Source organism: Petaurus breviceps, unplaced genomic scaffold (assembly GCF_028583685.1).
Source record: "Petaurus breviceps papuanus isolate PSGF00001 unplaced genomic scaffold, PetGlider_PUasm1.0 90537, whole genome shotgun sequence".
Taxonomy (NCBI): domain Eukaryota; kingdom Metazoa; phylum Chordata; class Mammalia; order Diprotodontia; family Petauridae; genus Petaurus; species Petaurus breviceps.
This window is the reverse complement of record NW_027187271.1, coordinates 297,534-321,113: the sequence shown is the minus strand read 5'-3', so window position 1 is coordinate 321,113 and position 23,580 is coordinate 297,534. Positions and strand designations below refer to the sequence as shown.

The 23,580-nt window shown below is 40.8% G+C and overlaps 2 protein-coding genes across 2 annotated transcripts in view; one reads left to right on the top strand and one right to left on the bottom strand.

Moving 5' to 3' along the window:
* The window catches only part of VMO1 (vitelline membrane outer layer 1 homolog), a 181,968-nt gene that overhangs the window by 15,635 nt on the left and 142,753 nt on the right, over positions 1 to 23,580 (top strand). The window lies entirely within an intron of this gene.
* TM4SF5 (transmembrane 4 L six family member 5) lies at positions 13 to 8,284 on the bottom strand. The gene is given in 4 exon segments (XM_069063135.1): positions 13 to 159; positions 6,109 to 6,189; positions 7,696 to 7,916; positions 8,185 to 8,284. Coding segments are annotated over 4 exon segments (549 nt in total).

Sequence of the window (23,580 nt, the reverse complement as noted above, 5' to 3'; positions counted from 1 at the left end):
TCAGGTCTGGCCTTACTTGCTATTTTCGAAGGGGTAAGTCCACGTGTTAGGTAGCTCAGTCAGGCATAGGGGCCCATTCTCAAGCGCCGCTCCGGACACCGAGAGGCTGTAAAGGGCCCCAAGAGCCCCAGCAGCCGAACAGATGACGGATCTCAGCATCTGAAAAGCAAGACACAGAGATTTGAAACTGGAGGGGATCTTAGGAGTCCATTTAGTGCCTAAATGACTAAGTTTTAGTCCATTCCTGTCATTCTGCATATGAGGAAAGGAGGGCAGAGCAGTCAGGTGACCCAAGATCATATCCAGGTATCAAGTGAGAGCTCACATTCAGACTCTTATGTATCCTTTGCTTCCAAGTTCAGTATGCTTTCCACAATGTGGAAATGGAGAGGATCAGTGATCCCTTAACCCCTGCCCCCAGCGTATCCCCTGCATTACTGCTTCCAGCCTCAACCCTACCTCCACAGCCTCCACTGACTTATTCCCTATTTAAAAATAAAATTATACCTCCTTAGCCTGTAGGGCACAAAATTAAGAATTAATCCCTGTGGGTTTTCAAGGAGGTATAGTACTCTCATCCTCAGGAGGAAGGGAGATATGTTGACTCTTGGCGCTAGAAGTGACATTGAAGACTATCTAGTGCAATTCCTTTATTTTGCAGAAGAGGCCCAATGAGGAGAAAGGACTTGTCCACAATCATATATGGGGAGTTGAGGGGACTAAAGCATTTGTCCTGATTCCTAAGATCAGTCAGTGTACTTTCCAATGACTTAAGAGATCATGTATGCAAAGGAGGTGGCTATGCTTTCCTTGACACATAGCATTGACAAGGAAGGGATTCACAACATTTTGGAATTCAGCTTGTCTGACTAGCTATGTGACCTTGGGCAAGTCTGATTGTAGAAAGGAATCTAAAAGCTCATCATTCACTAGGCCTAACCAGGTGCCAAGGGCACATTCCCCACACAGGATGTCTTTTAACAACATCCCTAAACCAACTCTGGGTGAAGCAAAGGAAATGGTGCTTGATCACCTGGTACTTCCTGATCTAGCTACTAAAGGCTAATGATAAAACTGTGTCAACCAGGATCTACTACAAATATATATTGTTTGATTTCAGCTGGGCCCTCCTCACTGCTGCATGGCAGTCCATTTATTCTTTAAATGACTCTGTCACATTGCCTTCATAGAAGAGCTATTTCAGATGTCTTTTCTTCTTACATTGTAGCTATCTCCCTCCCACCCTTGCATCCCCTAGCAGAGGCCTGCCACTCCTAGTTTACTGAGAAAATAGGTCATGAGATTATCCTTCTTTATTAAAACACCTCTATATAACCACTAGCATGCACATTCTCTCCTCCTTTTTTTTTTTTTTAAAGCAATCGGGGTTAAGTAACTTGCTCAAGGTTACACGGCCAGTTATTATTTCTGGGTGTGGTGCTGAGTATCTGAGCCCAGATTTGATCCAGATCATCCCGACACTGGAGCCGGTGCTCTTACTCGCTGTGCTACCTGGCCGCCCCCATTCTCTCCTCCTTTGAACCAGGTTCTGATAAAGCAGTCATTCTTCTTGTCAAAGACAAATCCTATAATTTTGTCCTTTACCTCATTCCCCAGTGTCCCTGCGGGGAGTTTGCCTCTATCTCATCATGACTCTCATTTTCAATCTCTACTTATCACTTGGTCACTTCCCTTCAACCTTAAAAACAAACCTTTCACTAAATGCTGTCATTGCCTAAAACAATAGTTCCATATCTTACCTATATTTCACAACCAAACTCCTTTATTTAAGGTTGGGGAAGGGGGGAAAGCTATATTTCCTTACCCCCTACTCATTTCTGAACTTCTTCAACTTGACTCCTGAACCCTTTGATTAAATGTGCTCTCTCCCAACAGAGTCTAGAAAATACACAGTTATTACAACTATGTAAATGGACACAGAACAATTGATGTATTTTGTGAAATTTTAAAGAACAAGCTTGGCCCCAAAGAAAAGATACAAGAAGATACCTCCCCCACTCCTTTGCAGAGCTGGGAGGTCCAAGAGTATGGAACTTTGAAACTGCTGTCTTCAAGGTCACCAACAATTTAATTGCTAAATCTAATGGTCTTTTCTCAGTGCTTATACTTGTTCTCTGCAGCTTTTCACACTGTTGATAATGTCCTGTGTCCTCCTCCGTGCTCTGTTCTCTCTTCTTTTGTGATGCTGAAATCTTATTCTACCTTACCACTCCCCTCAGTTTCCCTTGTTGGACTGTGTCCCACCTTTAAGAGAAGTGGTTCTGTGTCATTTGTCCTAGGTCATCTTAAACACTGGGTTCAGTGGTAATTTCTATGCTAAAGATAACACAAAACTACATTCTCCCTCCTGAGTCCCAGTTATCTATCCCCAACTGCCTGCTAGAAGTTTCTATGCCTGTTGGAAGTCTCTACCTATATATCCCATAGGCATCTCAAACTCAAAATATCAATATTTATTACTGAACCTTCTCTTACTTCAACCTTCAAACCTTTTTTTTTTTTTTGGTCTAGGTCATCACCATCCTTCCAGTTATCCAGATTTGAAATCTCAGTTATCCTTGACTCTTTACTCTCCCTTACCCTTCATACTCAGTTGACTGCCAAGTCTTGTAGATTTTCTCTCCAAAACATCTCTTCCATCACTCCGCTTCTCTCCATTGACAAGGGCACTACCCTAGATCAGATTCTTATTACTTTTATCTGGATTATTGTAACAGTTTTCTAATTGGTGTCCCTGACTTAAACGTTTTCCCTCTCCAATACATTCCCTGCACTGTACCAAAACCATTTTCCTTAAGGCACAGATCTGACCATGTTCTTTCTTTCTTTCTTTTTTTTCCATAACCCAAGACTTTTTTTAATTGTTTTTTTTTTTTTTATAAACAGTCACTTATGCCCTGAAGTCATAGGGGATTGGTTCCAACAACTCAGGTTCCTTGCCATTGCTTCTCACAAAGTGTTCTTCTTTGGGTGGAGTAGGCTGGAGTTTAAATTGAACCCAAGTGTCTCTTTCTTTGGCTTCCTTCTTCTGATCATTTTCCTTTACCAGCTTCAGGAAGCTATCTCAACTCTTGGAATGCTTAATATGCGCAATACACACATTAATTCTCTTGGCTAGAATCTTGCCCTTAACCTGTTTGTTTACAACAATGCCTACGGTATGTTGAGTAACATTATAGACCCATCCAGTCTTGCCATGGTAACATTTGTGGGGCATTCCTTGCTGAACTATGCCCATACCCTTGATATCTGCAATATCACCTTTCTTGTATATTCACATACATGTAGTCAAAAGGACAATACCATGTTTTTGAAAGGGCCTAGAAAACATGTGTTGTGTCCCTCTCCTTTTTCCTTTTGTGTTTGTCATTTTGGCAACTCAGACTCTCTTTCCTGAGCTTCCCTGGGAAGGAAATAACACACTGTGAAGCAGGAACTGCCAGAGCCCCGTATACCTGGAATATGGTGGAGCCAGTGGAAAGGACCATGTTATTTCTACAATCAAAAGTCTTCAGGGCCAAGTGTCGCAGTGAATAGAGCACTAGCCCTGGAATCAGGAGGACCTCAGTTCAAATTCAGCCTCAGACACTTAACACAAAAACTAGCCATGTGACCTTGGGCAAGTCACTTAACCCCAATTGCCCTACCTTCCCCCCTCCAAAAAAAACAAACAAAAAAGTCTTTAGTGGCTTTTTATTGCCTCTTGGATAAAACACAAACTTCTCAGCCTAGCATTACTTTTGGTTCCAGCTTTCTCTTCTAGGTTTATTTCATATTACCAACTTTCATACAATCCCTATTCTAGCCAATCTATTCCATTTTCTGCTCCTGGGCTTTGTCACAAGCTGTTTCCAGTCCACCTCTCTACCCCTCAGCCCTATCCTGGTGACTGGAATGGACTTAATCAATTTATCAACAATCAGTTCCATTCAGCAAGCATTTATTAAGTGCCCACTTTGTGCAAAGCACTGTGCTAGGCACAGGGAACACAAAGACAGAAGAAAGCAAAACTGAGTCTTCAAGGAGCTTATGTTCTGCTGGAAGGAATATTGTATGTACATGTAAATGCCAAATATCTACCAAGTTATGTGGAAATAGGAGGAGCACATTCAAAACTGAGGTGGGGGGTCAGCTAAGACCTTGTATAAGAGTTGGCACATAGGCTGAGTCTGGAAGGAGCTCAGGATTCTAAGAGGTAGAGGGTTCTTAATGAATGCTTTCTGAATGACTAGTGTGGAAATATTTAATATGATTTTACACATATAGCCTTGATCAGATTGCTTGCCATCTTGGGGAGGGGATGGAGGGATGGAGAAAAAATTTGGCGCTCAAAATCTTATAAAACTGCATATTGAAAACTAACTTTACATCTAATTGGAAAAAATGAAAATACTAATAAGTAGAAAAAATAAATGCTTGCTACGAACAAAAAATAAATAAATGCTTGTTGATTAATTGATTGAGCCTATTGGGGGGAGAAGGGTGAGGGAGAAAAACAGCTCATACAAAGGGCCCAGAAACAGGAAATGGAATGCTGAGTTCAGGGAGAATGACCAATTAGTCAGATTGATAGGCTTGAACATAGATTGTGTAAAAGTGAAATAAGTCTGAAGGAAAAACTATAGGCAAATAGAGAAGGGCTTTTAAATATCAGGCTGAGAAGTTTGTGTTTTATCCAATAGATAATAAAAAGCCACTGAAGATTTTTGATCATAAAAATGACATGGTCAGACCTGTGCTTTTAGGAAGATGATTTTGGCAACAGTATGGGAGATGATTTGGAGAGGGATGACACTTGAGGCAGGAAGGTTAATTTAATAGTTGTCCAGGGTTTGGCAAACTATGGAATCTAGCATGTGGCCTCCTTTTATACAGCCTAAGAACTAAGAATGCATTTTATGTTTTTAAATGCATTTTAATTTAATTTAAAAATATGTAAACCATTCATAGTTCTCTGGTCATACAAATAGGAGGCAGGCATATTTGGCCCTACGGTCATAGTTTGCTAACGGCTGCTGCTATGTAAGAGATGATAAGGACCTGAATTAAAGCAAAGTAGCCTTGTAAATGGAGAGAAAAGGATTGACTGAAGAGATGGAATGATATTTTATATCTAGAATCTTTAGGACTTGTCAACTGATTGGATAGGGAATTGAAAGGGAAGGAAGATGCAAGGAGGTCTCTGAGGTTGCAAATCTGTGTGGCTTTAAGAATAGATTTGACAAAGCAGGGAAATTAGGAGGACAACAGGATTTAGGGAGAAAGGTAATGAATTCTGTTTTGAGTTTGAGTACTGAGTTAGAGATGCCAATGAGACATCCAGGTGAAGATATCCAGGAAGCAGCTGGTGATACAGAACTGGAGAAATGTGGCCTAGATGTATATATTTGGGAGTCATCTTGGGAGCCAATGAGATCAATAAAAGTGGGAGTGTAGTGAGTGAAGAGAAGGGAATCCAGTAGGTGGCTGAGAAATCCATGAATCCAAAACCCCTCATCTAATAGGTAAAAAAAAAACCGAGGCAATCTCTCACATTATTATTATTATTATTAATGGCTAGTATTTGTATAGCACATTAAGGTTTGCATAGGGCTTTAGAATCTTTTAAAATTTTATCTTCTCTGGGCCTCCATTTTCTTACCTGTAAAATGGGGATAATTATATCTTGTTGGGTTGAGAACCTTAAAGCATCAGTTACATGGGAAGGCTAAAGCAGGGGTGGGGAACCTGACACCTCCAGGTAGCATGTGGCCCTCTAGGTCCTCAAGTGTGGCCTTTTGACTGAATCCAAACTTCACAGAACAAATTCCCTTAATAAAAGGATTTGTTCTGTAAAACTTGGACTCAGTCAAAAGGCTGAACCCAAGGACTTAGAAGTCCACATGTGGCCTCCATGCTGCAGGTTCCCCACCCCTGGGCTAAAATATTTTTAAACACTTGTGGTGGAGAGGGAGCCAGGATTAAAGAGCAGGTCCCTGGTGTGAGGGGTAAGGGGTGGAGGGTGGGGATTCTTAGATTAGTAATGTGTGCAAAGAGTACCTGATGGTGGATAGTGTGTGTGGGTGTGGGTATGGGTGTGGGCCTTACCCTACAACGATTTCCACAACAGCCAGCTCCACAGCACCCTTTGCCCCCAGCTCGAACAGCAGATATTCCAGGACATAGCACCTATAGGAGAAAAGGGAGAGGAAGGATTATCAGACCTTTGCTCACCAAGGCTGGAAGCACAGAAAGACAGACTGACAACTTCTAGTTTCTATTCCTGTCGTCTTTTTTTTTTCTTAGAAATGATGGAAGGGAAAGTGCTGGCTTTTGGAAAGGGATAACCCAGATCTCAGCATCTGAGATATGATGGGTACACGTTTGTAGGGCTCATCTTGGATTCTGGAATACCCTGAGGACCAGTCCTAAGGTCTTTGCCTCTCTCTCCCTTGTCAATTCTCTAGGGCTTTCACTACTGCTTTATTTATGGATGATTCTCAAACCTACATCTCTAATCTGGATTTCTCTTGCTCTAGACACACATTTATAGATTCATCGATTGTCAAAGAGTCATAAGGGATTATGAAAAAAATCCAGTTCACCTTCTCCCCCACCCCTTATTTTACAGTTGAGGACAACAGGGCACAGAGAGATATTACTTATAAATCTAGTTAGCAGTAGAACTGAGGTTGAATCCCTGGTCTTCTGATTAGGTTGCATTATCATCTTTTTCAACTTCAATTTTCTCATCTATAAAATGGGGTATTTATATAATAGTCTTGTATGTTGTGAGGAACATACACAGTAAAGCTTAAAATGTCAAAGTTCTTTGCCATTTTTTTAAACCACTGGTTTTATTGCCACCATATGCGCTGCCTTTCCATTATTTGCCTACTTAATAATCCTCATTGGTGCCCTGGAAATTCCTCCCCCTCCATTAGAACCAGAGGGCAGCTGGGAAGGGGTACAGCAGGAGAGATGAGGGTTAGATCTTGGGAGGAACTTTCTAAATGTGAATGAAAGCATACTTGGGACCAGGGGTCAGGGATTGGGAGCAGGTGGGTAGAGATGCCTTATCTATACTATTTTAGCATCATTAAAACAGGCCAGATCACAGGGTTGAAGGTCAATACCTGTGTATCTCAGTCTCTCTGTTCAATTAAACCTCAAAATAACTTAAATAGGATTAAGGGTGGATAAGAGGAAGAGAAAAACTAGGCAGGTTCCTCCTCACTAGTCTCCCAACCACCAAAATGTCAACCTGAGAAAAGAAAGGGCATTGGAGACAGAGGTAGTACAGAAAGACCCTTGGCAGGTGTGGCTGGCCATTACTATCTCTTTCTGGCTCAGTGTCACTTTATCTCTCGTTCTCCCTCCCTTCTGTCCCAGCCAATGCTGATTATTGTGCATCAATGACCCCCAACCCATCAGTTACTCTGTCTCAATACAGACTAGGTAGCCAGGTGCTTTTACCACTCCTCTAAATAGGGGTAATTGGCAGAGACAGACATACCCCTAGAAAATAGACTGGAGAGAAGTTGGTTAGAAAAATTGGGCTCCCCACCTTCAGAAATCTCATTACTGTACCAATACTGTCATCATTTCACCCCAAATACCATCTCCTTAGGGATCTAAGCCTCCCCCCCATCCCCCCACCTCCAACCCTATCCCTGTTTCCACCATATGTCTTACCATAATGCCCCCTCCAATAAAGCCTGCTGCAAGCTTGACATGCAGGCTGAGATGATCACTCCACTTGGTCTCACCATTGGGCACCAGGAGGAGGATATTGGCCACTATGCAGATGATGGACATTGGGATGAGGCTGAGTCCAATACATCGGGCACACTTCCCTGTACACATGATGAATGGAAGAAAGGCACCTCCTGAAGAAGAGGTGAAGAGGGAGAAGAGTAAGAAATAGAGAAAAGCAGAGAGTCTGAGGTGAGAGAAAGTGATCGTGGTATCTCAGGAGAAGGGAGTCTGGTACAAGGGACAAAGGGCAAGTGGGAGGTGTGGCAGAAACCTGGAACCAGGAAAGATCGATAAGAGAGAGACACATAAGTGGAAAGAGGCAAAAACAGGGTGATGACGTTTGTGGCTCTGTGTGGGGCAAGAGAGAGAGGATGTAGGAGAAGGGGGAGGCTGAACTACAAAGAGGAAGTTGTCAAGGGTCAATATCTGCAGTCACCTGCTTTTCACTGCTCCAAAATCACTCCACAAGTTTTCAGGAGACCTTTTCCAAGCAGAGAAGCCCCAAGTTCTCCCAGTTTTCTTCCATTCTCCTGAGACCAGGTAATCCCTTTGAGATTGGACAACTATCCCAGGAGGAAGGAAAAATAGAAGACAGAAAAGCATGGATAGAGCTCAGGAATTGGGTTTCCTCACAGAATGAACTGTGTATCCTCTGAGGGGTACATGGAAAAATGTCACACTCCCCTTTCAGAGACAGAGGACCACAGTGAGAAACCACTTCTTCCTCCTGCTCTTAAAGCAGGAATAGTGTAGGGCTGAGACTTTCACATAGCAGAAATTATGGAAAGAACCCTTGAATTAGATAGCTCAGACATCTTGAGCTGAACATGCCCAAATCTGAACTCTTTATCTTTTCCCCAAAATCTTCTCCTTTTCCTAACTTTCCTATTACTGTTTAGGGACCTCCACCTTCTCAGTCACCCAGGCATTCAACTTCTCACTCTCACCCCCCACTTCATATCCAATCTGTTGCCAAGGCCTGTCAATTTTTACCTTTGTGTTATCTCTCCCATAGATTCCCCTCCCTTCTGACACTGCCACCACACTGGTGCAGGCCCTCATCACCTCACCTGTCCCCATCTGAGTCCATCTTCCACTCATCTGCCAAAGAGATCTTCAATTGAAGGTCTGACCATGTCGCCCACATCCCAGTCAGTAAACTCTAGTGGCTCCTTATCACTTCTAGGATCAAATACAAAATTCTCTGTTCTAAAGCCTTTCATAATCTCATGGTCTGCCCCCATCTTTCCAGTATTCTTATACTTTACACTGAAGGCTGCCCCTCCCATGTTCTTTGATGACTTTGCTGTTACTCAAAACAAGCCACTGCCTCTCACCACTATGAGAGTTTTCACTGCCTGTTCCCCATGCCTTAATGGCTCTCCTCATCTCCACCTCTTGGCTTCCCTAGCTTCCTTCCAGCTAAAGTCCCACATTCTACAGAAAGCCTTTCTTGATCTCTCTCAATTCTAATGCCTTCCCTCTGATATGTTATTCCACATTTATCCTGTACATAGTTTTTGTACATAGTTCTTCACATGTTGTCTCCCCAATTAGACTCCCTTAAGAATTGACACTGTTGGGGGCAGAGTCAAGATAGCAGAGTAAAAGCAGGGACTTGCTTGAGACCTCCCTCATACCCCTCCAAATACCTGTAAAAATGTAAAAATTCTAGAGCAGCAGAACCCACAAAATGACAGAGTGAAACAAATTTCCAGTCCAATACAATGGGAAAGGTCTGTTGCACCAGTCTGAGAGAAGAGTGCAGTCCAGCATGGGCCGCTCCAGCACAGATGGGGCTGGAGAAGGCCTCAGGGGAACTGAATCATTAGCAGCTGTGGTAGTTTCCAGACTTAACCTACAAATGCCAAAGACAACTTATAAGGTCAGTAGGAAAGGTCTGTTGGACCTGGGTGATAGAGGAGCACAGTCCAGCCATAGCCCCATGGTGGCAACAGTAGAGATCATGGCAGCAGCAGGCAGCTGCTCTCAGTCCACAGATGGTGGGGGGATCAAGCGGCTGATCAGAGGTGGATTGCAGGTATCTCTTTGGTGTTGGTGAGGCAGGATTCTCTTGCTTTGCCTAGGCTTGGATCTGGGTTGCAGTCCTGGGTTGTGATCCTAGGGTGAGGAAGAATGCTGGTGTGGCAGAACTTGTGGTGGCAGTGGAGAGGGAATCTTCCTCACACTTCCAAGGCAGAAAAGAGAGCTTGTGGTCACTCAAAGACCAGAGCACAGACCAGGAGAGGAGTAAACGCCTCTCCTTTCATCATACCATTTACAGGTCCCTAGAAAAATCTCTGAAAACAGCTGCACAAAACTCCTGAAGCTTGGGACAGTATACCCTCCACACTGGGAGCAGAGTTTTACCTTAACAAAGGACTAAAAAGTAAAGTAATTGACTGGGGAAAATGAGCAAACAGCAGAAAAAAATCAGACTACAGAATCTTACTTTGGTGACAAGGAAGATCAAAATATACAACCAGAAGACAACAAAGTCAAAGTTCCTATATCCAAAACCTCCCAAGAAAAATATTAATTGGTCACAGGTCATGGAAGAGCTCAAAAAGAATTTTGAAAATCAAATAAGAGAAGTAGAGGAAAAATTGGGAAGAGAAATGAGAGTGATGCAAGGAAAATCATGAAAAAGGAGTCAACAGCTTGCTAAAGGAGACCCAAAAAAATACTGAAGAAAAGAACACCTTGGGGGTGGAGCCAAGATGGAAGAGTAAAAGTAGGAACTTACTTGAGTTTGTCCCCAATTACCTCAAATACCTGTAAAAAATCATTCTAGACATATTTTAGAGCTACAGAACCCACAAAATGACAGTGTGAAATATGTCTCCAGCTGAGAACATCCTGGCAAATTGACAGGAAGGGTCTGTCGAACTGGGCTGGGAGCTGCACACAATACTATGTAGGCTGCACCAGCACAGACTGGCTGCAGCAGACCTCAGGGGATTGAATCACTGGCAACTGTGACTTCTCAACCCATAAATGCTAAAAAAGAAAGTAAAACGTCAGTGGGGAAACTGTGTTGGAACTGGGTGAGAGAAATGTGTGATATGGCCCCTGCCCCCCAGGGTAGCAAGGGTGGTTGTAAAAATTCTGCTGCAGCTGCTGCCATGGCAGCTGCTTCCAGAGCTCCAGGCCCACAGATGGTGGCGGGGACCAAGAAACTGATCAGAGGGCAATTGCAAGAATCTTTTTGCTGGTGCTGAGGCAGGATTCTCTTGCTTTGCCCTGCTTGAATCTGGGTCTCAGTCTTGGGTGGCAGTGCTAGGATGAGAAGTGCTGGCATGGCAGAGCTTGTTGGGGCTATGGAGAGGCAGTCCTCCTCACAGTTCTGAGGCAGGTGCCTAGAGAAGCCCTGACAACAGCTGCTCAAAACCACAGAAATTTGGGACACAGCACTCTCCACTCTGGAAGCAGAGTTCTACCATGGCAAAGAGCTCAAAAGTCAGGTATTTCACTGCCAATATAAGCAAACAGGGGAAGAGAAATCAGACTATAGAATCTTTTTTTGGTGACAAAGAGGATCAAAACATAGAACCAAAAGAAGATAAGAAAGTCAAAACTCCTGCATCAAAAACCTCCAAGAAAAATATGAATTGGTCACAGGCCATGGAAGAGTTCAAGAAGGATTTTGAAAATCAAGTAAGAGAAGTAGAGGAAAAATTGGGAAAAGAAATGAGAGTGATGCAAGAAAGTCATGAAAAACGAGTCAACAACTTGCTAAAGAAGATCCAAAAAAATACTGAAGAAAATAATACCTTAAAAAACAGACTAACTCAAATGGCAAAAGAGGTCCAAAAAGCCAGTGAGGAAAAGAATGCCTTAAAAAGCAGAACTGGCCAGATGGAAAAGGGAGTTTAAAAGCTCACTGAAGAAAATAATTCCTTCAAAATTATATTGGAACAAATGGAAGCTAATGACTTTATGAGAAATTGAGATACTATAAAACAGATCCAAACAAATGAAAAAATAGAAGACAATGTGAAATATCTCATTGGAAAAACCACTGATCTGAAAAATAGATCCAGGAGAGATAATTTAAAAATTATTGGACTACCTGAAAGCCATGATCAAAAAAAGAGCCTAGAAATCAACCTTCAAGAAATTCTCGAGCAAAATTGACCAGAAAAAATTCTAGAACCAGAGGGTAAAATAGAAATTAGAAGAATCTATCAATTGCCTCTTGAAAAAGATCTCAAAAAGAAAACTCCTGGGAATATCATAGCAAAATTCCAGAGTTCCCAGGTCAAGGAGAAAATATTACAAGCAGTCATGAAGAAACAATTTGAGTATTGTGAAAACACAATCAGGATAACTCAAAATCTAGAGGCTTCTATACTGGCATATCTAAGGGCTTGGAATATGATATTCTAGAGGTCAGAGGAGCTAGGATTAAAATAAGAATCACCTACCCAGCAAAACTGAGGGGTGAAAATATGGATATTCAATGGAATAGAGGATTTTCAAGCATTTTTTTTAAATAAGCAATCGGGGTTAAGTAACTTGCTCAAGGTTACACAGCCAGGTGTTTCTGGGTGGGTGTTAAGTGTCTGAGCCCGGGATTTGATCTCCAGGTCTTCTCAACACTAGAGCCGGTGCTCTTACTTGCTGTGCTACCTGGCTGCCCCTTCAAGAATTCTTGATGAAGAGACCAGAGCTGAACAGAAAATTTGACTTTCAAATACGAGAATCAAGAGAAGCATGAAAAGGTAAACAGGAAAGAGAAATCATAAGGAACTTATTAGAGTTGAACTGTTTACATTCTTACATGGAAAGATGATATTTGTAACCCATGACACTTTTCTCAGTATGAGAATAGTTGAAGGGAATATATTTGTATATATATATATATGTGTGTATATATATATATGTATAGGTATTTATAGGTGGGTGTATGTGTGTATATGTGTGTACATGTAAATATAGACAGAGGGCACAGGGTGAGTTGAATATGAAGGGATGATATCTAAAAATAAAATTAAAGGGTGAGAGAGGAATATATTGGGAGAAGGAGAAAGGGAGAGATAGAATAGGGTAAATTATCTCACATGAAAGAGGCAAGAGAAAGCTATTACTATGGAGGGGAAGAGCAGGAAGGTGAAAGGGAGTGAGTCACCCTTACTCTCATTGGATTTGGCTTAAGGAGGGAATAACATACACACTCAATTGGGTATGTTACCTTACAGGAAAGTAGGGGTGCAGGAGATAAGAGGGGGGGATATCATAAGAGGGGGAGAGCAGATTGGGGGAGGGGGTAGTCAGAAGTACACACTTTTGAAAAGGGACAGGGTCAAAAAAGAAAATAGAATAAATGGAAGGTGGGGTAGAATGGAGGGAAATATAGTCTTTCACAACATGACTGCTATGGAAATGTTTTGCATAACTACACATATATAACCTATATTGAATTGCTTATCTTTCCAGTGGGGGTAGGTGAGGAGGGAAGAAAGGAGAAACTCTGAAACTCAATGTTTTAAAAACAAATGTTAAAAAAATTGTTTTTACATGCAACCTGGAAATAAGATATACAGACAATGGGGTATAGAAATCCATCTTGCCCTACAAGAAAGTAAAGGGGAAAGGGAGAAGGGGAGGGACAGGTGGGATATATGAGAGGGCAGATTGGGGGAAGGAGTAATCGGTATGTTTGCCATCTTGGGATTGGGGGGGAGGGTTGGGGAGAGATGGGGAGAAAATTTGGAACTCAAAATCTTGTAGAAATGAATGTTGAAAACTAAAAATAAATAAATAAATTCTGGGGAAAAAAAAGAAAAGAAAATACCACCTTAAAAAATAGACTCACCCAAATGACAAAAGAGGTCCAAAAAGCCAATGAGGAGAATTCCTTAAAAATCATAATTAGCCAGATGGAAAAGGAAGTCCAAAAGTTCATGGAAGAAAATAATTCCTTAAAAATTAGAATGGAACAAGTAGAAGCTAATGACTCTATAAAAAATCAAGAAATTATAAAACAAAACCAAAAGAATGAAAAAATGGAAGATAATGTGAAGTATCTCATTAGAAAAACCACTGACCTGGAAAACAGATACAGGAGAGATAATTTAAAAATAATTGGACTACCTGAAAGCCATGATCAAAAGAAAGAGCCTAGACATCATCTTTCAACAAAATATCAGGGCAACTAGGTAGCACAGTGAATAGGCCCTGCAGTCAGGAGGATCTGATTCCAAATCTGGCCCTCAGACAAGTCACTTAACCCCAATTGCCTTGCCTTCCCCCTTCCCCCCACAAAAAAAAGAAAAAAAGAAAAGAAATTACCAAGGAAAATTGTCCTCATATTCTAGAACCAGAGGGGAAAATAGATATTGAAAGAATTTGCCTATCACCTCCTTAAAGAAATCACAAAAGGAAACCTTCTAGGAATATTGTAGCCAAATTCCAGACTTCCCAGGTCAAGGAGAAAATATTGCAAGCCAGAAAGGAACAATTCCAGTATTGTAGAAATATAATCAGGATAATATAAGATTTAGCAGTTCTTACATTAAGGTACTAGATGGCTTGGAATATGATATTCCAGAGGTCAAAGGAGTGAGAATTAAAACCAAGAATCACCTACCCAGCAAAACTGAGTATAATATTTTTTTTTTCTTTTTGCTTTTTGGAGGGCCAGTTGTGGTTAAGTGACTTGCCCAAAGTCACATGGCTAGTAAGTGTTAAGTGTCTGAGGCCGGATTTGAACTCAGGTCCTCCAGACTCCAGGGCTGGTGCTCTATTCACTGCACCACCTAGCCACCGTAAGCTGAGTATAATCGTTTAGGGGGAAAATTAAAATTCAATGAAATAGCAGGCTTTCAAGCATTCTTGATGAAAAGATCAGAACTGAATAGAAAATTTGATTTTCAAATATAAGAATCAAGAGAAGCATGAAAAGGTAAACAGAAAAGAGAAATCATAAGGAATTTATTAAAATTGAGCTGTCTATTAAAGTGAATTGTTTATTCTGACATGGAAAGACGATATATGGAACTCATGAGATCTTTCTCAGTATTATGGTAGTTGGCGGGAATATATATTCTACTTCTGTCCATACTACTCTATCTCCAAAGGGAGAAAGAGAGAGAGAGAGAGAGACAGACAGAGACAGAGACAGAGGGTGCAGGGTGAGTTGAATATGAAGGGATAATCTCTAAAAAACAAAATTAAAGGGTAAGAGAGGAATGTACTGGGAGAAGAAGAAAGGGAGAGGTAGAATGGAGTAAATTATCTCATGTGAAGGAGTCGAGAAAAAATTTTTACAATGGAGGGGAAGAGGGGGTAGGTGAGAGGGAATGAATGAACCTTACTCTCATTGGATTTGGCTTAAGGAGGGAATTGGATTAAGGAGGGAATAACATACCTAATCAATTGGGTATGGAAATCTATCTTACCCTATAGGAAAGTAGGGGGAAAAGGTCAGAAAGGGGAGATAATAGGAGGGAAGGCAAATGGGAAGAGGGGGTAGTCAGAAGCAAACAGTTTTGAGGAGGGACAGGGTTAAAGGACAGAATGGAATAAATGGGGTGGGGCAGGATAGGATGGAAGGAAATATAGTTAGCCTTTCATGACATGACTGTTATGGAAGTGTTTTGCATGACTACACATGTGTAACCTATTTTGAATTCTTTGCCTTCTCAATGAGGGTGGGTGGGGAGGAAGGAAGGGAGAGAATGGGGAACGCAAAGTTTTAAAAACAAATGTTAAAAATTGTTTTTACATGCAACTGGGAAATAAGATATTGTAATGTTAATAGAATATGAAGATCTTCCCCAACCATTAATAGGTCTATGTGACCACATGTGTTCAATCACAGATGTCCTACTGCTTTGAGCTCTGGCCCGGCTGTGATACATCCTGAGTCACAGAGCCCATTGGTGGAGGAACTTGCCTAAAGGGAAGCTTGCTTAGGGGAGTCTTGCTTGGAGGAAAGCTTTCACCTTTCACATCTTTTGACACTGAACTAATTAGGTACTGAGCCCACTTAGGTTGTGATGACTTCTGACTCTGAGGCTGTTAGTTGAAAACTATATATACTCAGAGGTTATTTTACTTTGGGGTTTAGCTTATGAGAAGGACCTTTAGAAGTCCTAGATGGGACTCTGAGTAGCTGTTTGTTAAGCCCCACCCCCCCTCCTGCCCTACTACTCAGAGGTTTGTGCTCTCCCTCTCTGGTGGTATATGTAGGTGGTTGTATTACTTTGTTCAGACAGTTGGGGCCCTTTCTGTGGGATCTCTGTGCTAGTTTCTCTATGTCTCTCTGCTTGTATTTTCTCCACATTCAGGGTGCTGACCCTTCCCCTGAACTACTGAATGATCTTTACCTTCTTTACTTATATATGTTTAATTAAGGTAAGATTGTTGACTTTCCTTTAGAAAAGCAGATCAAAGAACCTGTACTAGTAGGTTATCCTGGGTGTGCTAGGGAGCTTGCCAATACAGATATACAGGCAATGGTGTATAGAAATCTATCTTGCCTTACAGGAAAATAGAAAGGAAGGGGATAAAAGAAGGGGGTGATAGAAGGGAGGGCAGATTGGCAGGAGTGGGTAATCAGAATGCACACTGTCTTGGGGTGGAAGGAGGGGAGGTGGGGAGAAAATTTGGAACTCAAAATTTTGTGGAAGTGAATCTTGAAAACTAAAAATAAATTGATTAACTGATAAAAAAAATAAGAAGTAACACTGTCTTTTCCCTTTCTTTGTATTCCCAGAAATGAGCATAATGCTTGGCATGTAGTAGGAACTTGATAAATGTTTGACTAATTGAATCAGGGGCCTAGATTGGGTAGGACTTGAAACTAACTGGGAATTGAGGGAGATCTGAGTACTACTGTGGAAGTCTAGGTATTAGCCAGGATAGGATAGAAGAGATCTCATGGATCTTCCATCTGTCCCTCCCCACTGGCTCTTTCCTAAATTACCCATAGACATATTCAGTTTTTCCATAATTCTAAAATTAAAAATAAAATAAATAAATGTAATAATACATTTTTAATTAAAAAAATTAAATCACCTTCCCTTGTTCCTTCTACCCTATTCAACTACTATCCCATTTCTCTCCTTTATTACTTAATTTCTTTGAAGAGTTGTCTTCATACTAAGTTGCCACTTCCTCATTGACTACTGCCTGAACTACTTTGAGTCTGACTTCTACACTTACCTCCTAAATGCCAAATTCAGTGACAGCTTCTGAGTTCTCACCTTTCTTGATGACATCCTAAAAAATTCTAGCATGTCTGCAAGTAGGTGGCACAGTGGATATAGTGTTGAACTTGAAGTCTGGAAGACTTGAGTTTAAATTCTATCTTAGATAATTAGTTAGCTGTGTGACTGAGTTAGTCAGAGTTAGTAAACATCAGTTTCCTATTTTGTGAAATAGGGATAATTGCTCCCATGGTACAGGATTATTGTGAGGATAAAATGAGATAGTGGATATAAAGAATTTGGTAAAGATTAAAATACTAAGTTAATGCTAGTGTAGAAGAAAAACATTAATATTTTACTATGTATTTTAAATACAAGTCTGCCAAACTATTAAATGTATTCATCTAATATCCAAGGATTTCTAGTTTGGAAAGTGATGTCCAAACTGTCATGGTTTTCCCATTCCCTCCAATGTGTCTCTATCCCAAGAAATTTTAAGCAACATTTATAGAAATCTTCAAGAAGAAAATCAAATCACAAAATATAAAAATTCATTCTGGGGTTAACTTTCCAGAATAGTTGAGTAACAAAGTCATTATCTGATTCCTTCCTTGACCATCCCCCTCAAGGAATTGGTGGGACTCCTCCCAGAGATCAGTATTGAGAATCTCTTCTGAATAACATGAGAGGGAGCTTTCCTTCAAATGAAATAGATGGCACTTCCCTTGGCAATATAGAGCACAAAGGGCCATCTTTGTTTAAACCAGTTATCGTCTTTAAACCATTGCCTTCCCTTTTGTCCTCGGTCTATCTCTTACTTTTTCAAGGGACCTTTTCAAGGAGTCTGGAAAGGGCTTTTTAGACCAGAGAAAATATTTCTTAATATTTTCAGTTTTACTTAAAAAAGAAAAAAACAACACCTCTTAGACCATAATGGAAAATGCCATCTACAGCCAGAGAAAAAACTATGGAGTTCTAATGTAGACCGAAGCATACTATTTTCACTTATTCTGTTTTTTTCTTTGTGGTTTTCCCCTTTTGTTTTATTTCTTCTTTCACAACATGACTAATGTAGAAATATGTTTAACATGATTGCCCATGTATAACCTATATCAGATTGCTGTCTTGGAAGGGGGAGGGGAAGGAGGCAGAAAAATTTGGAACTCAAAATCTTATAAAAAATGAATGTTAAAAACTATGTTTAGATGTAATTGGAAAAAAATAAAATTCTATTAAAAAATTTTAAAAACCTTTCAAATATACTTCCACATTTGTCATTACTAAGTTTTGTCTATTCTCCTGGCATCAGTTGCTTTTTCCCCCACCTGTCTATTTTCTGCCCCCTTTGGTTGCCTCCTCATCCACTTCTCAACCTGTTAAAGTAGATGTTACCTAAAGTTCAGTCTCTCACCTTAATCTCTTCAAAGAAGAGGTATAGTGTCTCTCTTGGTAATCTCATTTGAAACTTAATTTAACTTTAATTTAAACTTAAATGCTATATGTGATGTACATACTCCCAAATCTATATCTTCAGTCCTGATAACTCTTCTATGTTCCAGACCTACATTGTCAGAAGGACACAGCACATTAAGGTTTATAAAACACTTTTTATATGTGATACTTGTGATCCTGACCTCCTAGCTGGTATCCTTTGAGTTTGGCTGTGGTTCAAGTGCTGTCTTCCTTAAAACTATCAAAAGACAATTTGTCCTTCTTAATTATTGAATATAAGGGCTCAATACCTGAATTGCTCACCAGATGGCACTTGACTTGAGCTACCAGCCCATGTTTGTCAAGGGTTGTCTTCTTTAAACCTATAGAAAGACAGCTGGTCAGTCTTATTGAATGAGTTCAATATCTGAATTGTCCACCAGATGGCAATTTGCTTGAGCCCAGGTTGCTCAGAGGAGGTTCCAGTCTCATAAAGATGGGACCTGGCAAAGGAATGGCTCTGGACTGGTGCCAACTGGCAGCTTTGTCACTCACTATCTAGTGCTGGGTTGTAGATCTGGGGACCTGAGAAGGGTTCCCATGCTGAGGGTTGGCGGTTAAAGGAGTGATCATTGGCTCTAGGTCATGTACTGATAGAATAATAACTACTACAAACATTTATACAGAACAAACTATGCACCATGCATTGTGCTAAACACTTTTCAAATATTATCTCATTTGATCCTTGAAACAACCCTACAAGATAGTGCGATTATTATTCTCATTTTATGGTTGAGGAAACAGAGGCAAGAAGAGGTTGGCTTGCCCAGGGTCACAGAACTAATAGGCCTCTTAGGCTAGATTTGAACTCATGTCTTCTTGACTCCAGGCCCAGCTATCTAGCCACTGTCTAATCTAGCTTCATACAATTATGTGACTCTGACCCTGAGTCTTGGTTTTAAAGACCCCCACCCCCACCCCAGCCTAGTCTGAAGCCTGCAACAGACAGGAAGTCTAGAACAAAGGGGAACTTTCATTCCTCCCCTTCCTTTCAAGGTAGAGCTCTGGATTTCTCTATCATACCCCTCCTTTCTCTATCTCTCCCTCCCCCTCCTTTTAGCTTTCTTTTGTGCTCTGTTTTTCCCCATTAGAATATAAGCTCAGTGAAGCAAGGCACTATCTCTTGCCTTTCTTTGTACCCTTCAGTCTTAGCTAGGTGCCAGGCACTTAGTAAGGACTTCATAAATATTTATTGACTGATCCACTGTTCTTCTGAACTTTCAGAGCTTTCCAGAAGACTAGAGTGGTACTGAATTCCAACCAGGACAAGTCCATTGCTCAGACCCCAACTCAGGAGAGCGATTACAGAGTTCACACCAGGAAGACAGAACCCAGACTTTGCTCTGGATTCACTTTGGGATTACTAAAAGTTTGCTGATCCCCAGCCTGAGCTGTCTTGGAGATCCTGGAACAACACAACTATAATAGGGGTTTGGTGCATGCCCCCATCACCTAAAATGGTATCACCTATGTGGGAGTATTTGGAAGAGGAGGACTGGTGAATGTGTAGATATTCTGATTGGCCTAACATGTGGTTGGGAGCAGCCTCTTTGACTTGGCTGTGTAGGCCACCTGGCCAGTGAATAAGAGCACCAACCCCAGAGTCGGGAGACCTGGGATTGGTTCCAGCCTCAGATACTTGGCACCCACACAAAATAACTGGCCGTGTAACCTTGAGCAAGTTACTTAACCCCAATTGCTTTAAAAGATCACTCTTCAATAAAACAAAGGAGGGAGGATCTCAAAGAAGGATTTAAAAGGAAAGAAAGGGCAAAAGTCTATAAATTAGGCCTTTTTTTCCTGTCTTCTGTATGGCACTTTGTCTCTTCAGTTTTTTTAGCTTAATCTATTTGAAGGCAACCCTATTCCCACCTGTTTTCTTCTCTTCTTCCTTACTCCCCTCTCCTCTTTGTTACTCCTTTCCCTAGTTTTGGAATTTTGCTTAACTATTCTGTTTTCTTTCTTCCTTTTTTTAATTATCTAATTCTTCTCTTTTTTTTCCTTTCAGTTAAGTAATCAAGGAAAACCCCTGCTTTTCTTCCTCTTCAACTTGTTTTGTTTTCTAAAATGGATTTCTTTCCTTCATTCTTTTCAATATTTTGTCTACTCTATAAACTTTTATTCTTTGATTCTTGAGTTATTTTAATCCTTCTTTAGTCTCTGAATCAAAGGGGATAATATCTGTAAAGTTCTTGATACTTAGTAGGCACAAAATAAATGCTTGTTCTTTTTCCAGCCCTCTCTTCCACCTCATCCCCCTTTTGTGCCTGGAATTCAAGCTTCTAAAATGTCCATTTTGAGTTTCATTTTCCAAACAGTTTTGGTGTTATTGCTTTGTAACTCTTTACCTCTGTCCCTCTTTTTTTTCTGTTAAATCATAAATGCCATGAGCAGAGGCTCCAATCTTAGACACAAGACAGGGACCACGAGCCATGAAGAGAGAAGATCCAGAGTTGACAAGATTGCCACCTATTGTTCAGTAGGTTAGTGAGCTGGGGAAAACTGATTTTCCTCCCCATCTACCCTAATTTCTCTTGTATCTTAATTGTCATCTAGAATACACACTTTTCTATGGGCCTAATTGAGAATTCAGCAAGCCTGAACTATGGTCTGGAAAACTTCTTGGCCCATGCCAGCCATTAACTTCATTCCTCTCTGGACTTCTTTCTCTAGCATGTCCCAGTAGCTTTCTCTTTCAGGAAGATTCCTCTTTCCTTGCAGTTTTCTCATGCTGGAAAATCCCTCTACTCCTTTGGTCTCTTCCTTTGATTGGTCAGTTCCTCCTGGAATTTTAGGAAGAGGCCCAAACTGCCATTCCTATTTTCCTCTCTGGGCTCTGCTCCTCACTCTCCAGAATTCTTTCTCCACCATGTCCCTACATGGGTACCTTTATTTTTTATGTATTGTCTTCCCTATTGGAATGTGACTTCTTGAGGATTTGTATGACAGGACCAGTTTTTTTGATGACAGTTTCTCTAGCCTCCCATCTATAACATGGGTAGATTTTACAGAAGACAAAGCCATCCCTGGGACCTGCCTCAGCTCCTCTGATGTAGCTTCTTGTTCATTTAGGGACATAAAAAGTCCCTGCCCAGAGTCTGGGCCTTTCAGACTTGATGGACACCAAACCCTGTGTGAGTCACCATACCCTGATCACCACTTAACCAGATGAGTTTCCAGATGAACATAAGAGGGGCTGGATTTAGAGAAGTTATGTGTCACCATATCCTCTTTGCCTATCCTTGTTGTTTCAGGGCAAAGTAAACCTCTTTTTTGTAAGTGTTCAGTGACTTACTAGTACCTCATTTCATTCCAAAGTTGAATCTGAATTGAGAGTCCTACTCCAACAGCAGACTTCCTTTTTTCTATTATTTATTCACAGCATTTAGCACAGAGCCAGGCACACAGTAAGTGTTTAATAAGTGCTTATTGTTGAGTTGCTGACCTTTCCCTAATTACTTTCGCAGGAGTCAGCAGGGAATGTCAGTCGGATTCCATCTGGCTTCTCCCCAAGATCTAAAAGGAGAAGGTTTAGGAGATGTCTGGAGGTGTACTTCTCCATTTGATCTGGCTCCTCTTTGCTTGAGTTTATGCCAGAGGCAGTCAAGTGCTACAGAAGATAGAGTGCTCATTTCAAGATGGCCTAAGTTCAAAACCAGACTTAGACACACTAGTTGTATCTAGGCAAGTCGTTTAATTCCAGGTCAGTAACTTTTGTCTGCCTCAGTTTCCTCATCTGTAAAATGGAGATAATAATAGCACCTTCCTCCCAAGTTTGTTATGAGGATAAAATGAGATAATATCCAATAGTTTCAATATCTTCATTGATACTTATTATTATTTATTCAAGGTCTACACAGGATTAAAACACTGGCACTGCAGTTTATAGGAAAAGGTCTTTTTGCTTCCTTCCCCAGTCACTGCCCTAACATTCCTCCTCTAAAGCAGAATGTGTAGTTCAACCATCTCATCAGTGTCCCTAGATCTTTTAAGGGTCCTCCAATTTGTCATATCTTTGGCAGTATATTTACCAAATTTATCATTGGCTTAGGTATGACAGAAGGTTTCTTCTAGCTGCCCCATCTCAGTTCTCTCAGATTAAATGTGTACATTGATGAATGAGTGAAATGTCATCTGATAAAGGTTGATGCCATGGATATACAGTCTTTCCACCTTGAGTTCCCTCTACTTCCTCCTTGGTCTTAGGATGCAATAGAAGCTAACAAAATTTAGCCAGTTAATGGATGTAGTGACTAAGATGGAAATCAGGTGTGCATCCACAAGGAGGGAATTAACTGGGGAAGGTCTGGCCTTGAGTAGCTCAGAAGCTTCTTCTCTTTTATGGCCATGGAAGTAAAATAAGAAAGCCACCAATCTGAAGGCAAGGAGCCCATAGAAAATCACTGGGAGATAGAATAGTAAATAAAATGATTCTACCTGGAAAGAAAAGGGAGGATGCATCTACCAAAGCTGAAGTGGCTAGTGGATGTGATGGAATTCCAGTTGGGCTATTTAAAATCCTAAAAGATGATTCTGTTTAAGTGCTGTACCCAATATGCCATCAAATTTGGAAAACTTAACAGTGTTCATTAGATTGGAAAAGATTGGTTGAAGTCCCAGTCCTAAAGAAGGGCAATGCCAGAGAGTGTTCAAATTACCAAACAACTGCATTCATTTCACATTCCACCAAGTTTTTGCTTAATAGGCTTGTGAACTGAGAATTGCCAGAAGAGCAGGCTGGTTTTTGAAGAGACAGAAGAACTAGAGATCAAATTGCTAACATTCGTTGGATCATGGAGAAAGCAAGGGAGTTCCAGAAAAAAAAATCTACTACTGTTTCATTGACTACACTAAAGCTTTTGACTGTGTGGATCACAGCAAAATGTGGCAAGTCCCCAAAGATGGGAGTACTAGATCATCTTACTTGTCCCCTGAGGAATCTGTATGTGGGCCAAGAAGCAACAGTTAGAATCAAACATGGAACAACTGGTTGATTTAAGTTGGAAAAGGAGTATGACAAGGCTGTATATATTGTCACCTTATATGCAGAGTATATCATGTGAAATTGGAATTCAGGTTTTTGGGAGAAATATCAATAATCTCAGCTATGCAGAGGATATCACTCTGATGGCAGGTGAAGTGAAATTAAGAAGTCTCTTGATAAGGGTAAAAGCTA